Source organism: Aulonocara sp. 'chitande type north' Nkhata Bay, linkage group LG4 (assembly GCF_057382095.1).
Source record: "Aulonocara sp. 'chitande type north' Nkhata Bay isolate Kocher_YH1m ecotype deep benthic linkage group LG4, A_spYH_male_GT1.1, whole genome shotgun sequence".
NCBI lineage: Eukaryota > Metazoa > Chordata > Actinopteri > Cichliformes > Cichlidae > Aulonocara > Aulonocara sp. 'chitande type north' Nkhata Bay.
Window position 1 is genome coordinate 37,430,103 of NC_141347.1, and position 5,000 is coordinate 37,435,102.

The window sequence follows — 5,000 nt, forward strand, 5'->3', positions numbered from 1 at the left end:
TGGGTGCCATCTCCAACAACGATGAGGCGGCCTACATGGATGAAGTGAAGAATCTGGCATCGTGGTGCCAGGACAACCACCTCCAGCTGAACGTCAGCAAGACCAAGGAGCTGGTGGTGGACTTCAGAAGGAGTCAGCACAGAGACTACAAGCCCATTATCATCAATGGAGCTCCAGTGGAGAGGGTGCAGTCCTTCAAGTATCTTGGTGTCCACATCTCCTCAGACCTGACATGGGCTGCCCACATTCAGGTCCAGACCAAAAAGGCTAGGCAGCGCCTGTATCACCTACGACAACTGAGGAAGTTCAGGGTCTCTCCAAAGATCCTCAGGATTTTCTATAGAGGCGCTGTGGAGAGCATCCTCACACAGAACATGACATCGTGGTTTGGGAACAGCTGTGCAACAAACTGTTCCAACTTCTGCAATCTGGTAGAAGGTTCCGCATCTTCCGGGCAAGGACAGAGAGACTCAAGAGGAGCTTCTATCCCCAAGCCATCCGTGCCCTAAACACACACACCCGCCCTCTCACATCATCTATAACTGACTGAGACAGGACTCTTCCAGACACTAAACCAAGGCACAATGTACATTTCAATTCCTTTAATTTTAAATATGCTTATATTGTCTATCCTGTAAAATAGTCAGATGTCTATTCCTATTAATGTACAGAATTCACCTGCTTGCTGCTACTACTGCACATTCACCCAGTGTATATACTATATATAAAAAAAAAAAAACACCCAGCACGCCCCTGCGGGCGGTTTATCCTTCAAGCTCGGGTCCTCTACCAGAGGCCTGGGAGCTTGAGGGTCCTGCGCAGTATCTTAGCTGTTCCCAGGACTGCGCTCTTCTGGACAGAGATCTCCGATGTTGTTCCCGGGATCTGCTGGAGCCACTCGCCTAGTTTGGGAGTCACCGCACCTAGTGCTCCGATTACCACGGGGACCACCGTTACCTTCACCCTCCACATCCTCTCCAGCTCTTCTCTGAGCCCTTGGTATTTCTCCAGCTTCTCGTGTTCCTTCTTCCTGATATTGCTGTCATTGGGAACCGCTACATCGATCACTACGGCCGTCTTCTTCTGTTTGTCTACCACCACTATGTCCGGTTGGTTAGCCACCACCATTTTGTCCGTCTGTATCTGGAAGTCCCACAGGATCTTAGCTCGGTCATTCTCCACCACCCTTGGGGGCATCTCCCATTTTGACCTCGGGACTTCTAGGTTATACTCAGCACAGATGTTCCTGTACACTATGCCGGCCACTTGGTTATGGCGTTCCATGTATGCCTTGCCTGCTAGCATCTTGCACCCTGCTGTTATGTGCTGGATTGTCTCTGGGGCATCTTTACACAGCCTGCACCTGGGGTCTTGCCTGGTGTGATAGACCCCAGCCTCTATGGATCTTGTGCTCAGAGCTTGTTCTTGTGCTGCCATGATTAGTGCCTCTGTGCTGTCTTTCAGTCCAGCTTTGTCCAGCCACTGGTAGGATTTCTGGATATCAGCCACCTCCTCTATCTGCCGGTGGTACATACCGTGCAGGGGCCTGTCCTTCCATGATGGTTCCTCGTCTCCCTCCTCTTTCTTGGGTTTCTGCTGCCTGAGGTATTCACTGAGCACTCGGTCAGTTGGGGCCATCTTCCCAATGTATTCTTGGATGTTCGTTGTCTCATCCTGGACTGTGGTGCTGACACTCACCAGTCCCCGGCCCCCTTCCTTCCGCTTAGCGTACAGCCTCAGGGTGCTGGACTTGGGGTGAAACCCTCCATGCATGGTAAGGAGCTTTCTTGTCTTTATGTCAGTGGCTTCTATCTCCTCCTTTGGCCAGCCTATTACCCCAGCAGGGTACCTGATCACGGGCAGGGCGTACGTGTTGATGGCCCGGATCTTGTTCTTACCATTCAGCTGACTCCTCAGGACTTGCCTGACCCTCTGCAGGTACTTGGTGGTTGCAGCTTTTCTAGCGGCCTCTTCATGGTTCCCATTTGCCTGCGGGATCCCCAGGTACTTGTAACTGTCCTCTATGTCTGCAATGTTGCCTTCTGGTAGTTCAATCCCCTCAGTTCTGACTACCTTCCCTCTCTTTGTTACCATCCGACTACACTTCTCCAGTCCGAACGACATTCCAATGTCATTGCTGTATAGCCTGGTAGTGTGGATCAGTGAATCGATGTCTCGTTCACTCTTGGCATACAGCTTGATGTCATCCATGTACAGGAGGTGGCTGACAACTGTATGTATATATATATATATATATATATATATATATATGTATATATATATATATATATATACATATATATATATATATATATATATATATATATATATATATATATACATATATACATATATATATATATATATATATATATACATATATACATATATATATATATATATATATATATATATATATATATATATATATATATATATATATATATATATATATTGTTCTTCCTCTACAGCCCCCCCCCCAATTTTTTTGCACATGTCGAGGAGCGTGTCAGGCTACATTTCACTGTGTGTTATACTTGTATAACTATGCATGTGACAAATAAAGAACCTTGAACCTTGAAAAAAAAAAGAAAAGTGTCAGGACTTCTTTATGTTTCCTTGAAAAAGTTTCATCCGAGAAGCTTCTTCAGTTCTAAGAGCAACAGGTGGAGAGTCCCCAAGAGGGTCATGGGCCCATTGTTGAACCTAATCACATGAGCCAAGGTGTGGAAAGAGGTGTGGGTCACAATCAGCCAAAGTTTCAGGTGAACCTGATGCTGCCCCACCCTATCATGTGACTTACTGAGGTGAAATCAGGCTGATTGTCAGGATGCAGGAGGACAACTACATCATGACCATAACCGCCATCATATCCTGTAGCCAAGTAATGTTGAACCAAGTCGGCTCAACCTTGTTCCCAGATGCGCACTGTGGTGAGTTCGCACGGCGCTTTGGTCACCTTGAAGCACAAAAAGAGAATTTGGAGCTGCTTCGCGCCTCGTTGACATGGAAACTGCACCCGTGCAGCTGCAGCGTGACGGGGCGCTCGGTTTGTTCGCCCCATTCCTGAAGCCGCAGCGCCGTCTACATGCGGCTCGAACCTGGTGCCTGTTTGGTAGCACATATCTGTGAGAAGCTGAACACAGGAGTCGTCTCACAGATGAACACCTGTGGTCCATCCTGACCATCTGCACGACGCACGAGCTCACACCAAACCAACGAACTTGTTGCCAAAGCAGAAGAAAACTCAGTGTTTTCATTTGTTGTTATTTTAACTTCTGCTGAAAAGGACACAAATTGTATTTAGTTGTTCTTTGCAGCACATTCATGTTTCTAACTTCTCTAATTTTGACTGGACCAAAATCTTAAAAAGTTTCAGTTTATTTATTCTGGAAAAATATTCGTCTGTTTTTACTCGTATTTATCTTCAAAAACATTTCATTTTAGTACGTTTAGTACGTCCCGCGACCCAAAGTGTCTGAATCACATCATTTAAACTCTGAGCTGGTTTTCAGGTGCGAGCGTGACGCCACTCACCATCTTCTCAAAGTTGACGAGTTCACCGTGAAACGTTTTGCAGCTCTCGTGAAGAAACGTCAAGTCTGGCAGGAAAAAACGAGACGTCAGCCGGCGATGAGTCGAGGACACAAACACACAGAATCAGTGATGCGCACAACGATCAAACGAACTGCAGTCAGTGAGACGTGTTTTTAAAGCAACATATTAACAAAGGAGAGAAAAACAAAACAAATAACATAAAACGGAAGATACAAAAATGAAAGAACAAACGACCAAAACAAAGAAACCGGGACAGCGATCGATCACGTGTTAATGTGCAGCGCTGTCATCACCACAGGGGGGCGCCGAGGGAAAAGTATCAGCTGTAATCCAAGATTCCTGATTTTAACTCTTCACTTCCATCTCTATGGTTCTGTTACCATGGAGACAGAGAGCTAAAGGCAGCACACACACAGGTTCAGACACTTCAAAGAGTCCTCTTCTTCGTTGGTTCTGAGAAAAACTGGAGCGAGGTTCCTCGCTCCAGTTTTTCTGTCTTTCATCTCGTTTAACTTTTTTACTTCTTAAAACACACACACACACACACACACACACACACACACACACACACACACACACACACAGTGAGAGGCATGCTGTGTGTGTGTGTGGCAGGTTAACAGCAGCACAGGGCTGATTAGCCAAAGGTGCTAATTAGCGAGGTGCAGCTAGCCGCTGTGGTCCACAGCTGGAGGCGTGCGAGTCTCAGAAGACCAATCAGAGCGATTTATGGACGATCGATGAGTGAACTGGTGGACCTGGGTGTGTTTACCTCGTGCTGCTGATTCCAGGAGAAAGCTGCAGCGGGTTTCATCAGCAGAGGGAAACAAACCAAACGTCCTGAACACTAAAGAAGAAAATCGTCTCCGGGGTTTCTGCACTTCCATTAAAAATGCTTTTTATCTCTCGGAGTCCGCGCTGAGTCTGAGAACTGGAATACTGGAAGACTTCCAGAAGGTTTGACTTCCTGATTTTCAGCTTTCCTCAGTTTCATAGATTCAGCTAAATCCTGCAGTCAAACCTGTAGTGATTCATCAGTAGTTACCTCAGCGTTACTGAAGCACCGCAGACGCCGCTGTCACGCCTGGTAATGTGCTGATGTCAGCGTGCAGGCTCACCTTTGAGCAGCAGAGGAGTGAAGGGGATCAGCGGAGGCCTCAGGCTGGTGATCAGGTCTCTGTAGGACTTGTGGTTCCTGGACGGGTCCTGTGGGACAGCGTGACGGTCAGAGCGTCATCGTTCTAACTCGGGTCAGAAAGCATTAGAGATAAAAACGTGTGACTCACCGCGATGCTTTCAAACTGCTGAAACTGCTTCCTGAACTTCCCCGGCAGACCCTGCACACGGAGAGGACAGCAGTGAGACACTGACGGACACATGGACACACATTTATCAGTGCTTCACACGGTCAGCGCGACGGGTGAAATACGGACAAACGGCAG

The 5,000-nt window shown here is 47.1% G+C and overlaps 1 protein-coding gene across 1 annotated transcript in view; it reads right to left on the reverse strand.

Moving 5' to 3' along the window:
- Positions 1-5,000, reverse strand: part of rapgefl1 (Rap guanine nucleotide exchange factor (GEF)-like 1) — a 33,596-nt gene that overhangs the window by 3,558 nt on the left and 25,038 nt on the right. The window contains exons 12-14 of the mRNA XM_086290361.1: positions 4,845-4,895; positions 4,677-4,764; positions 3,538-3,602 (exon numbers count right to left, since the gene is read on the reverse strand). Of these exons, the coding sequence (XP_086146487.1) occupies positions 3,538-3,602; positions 4,677-4,764; positions 4,845-4,895 (204 nt within the window). The remainder of the gene's footprint in view (positions 1-3,537; positions 3,603-4,676; positions 4,765-4,844; positions 4,896-5,000) is intronic.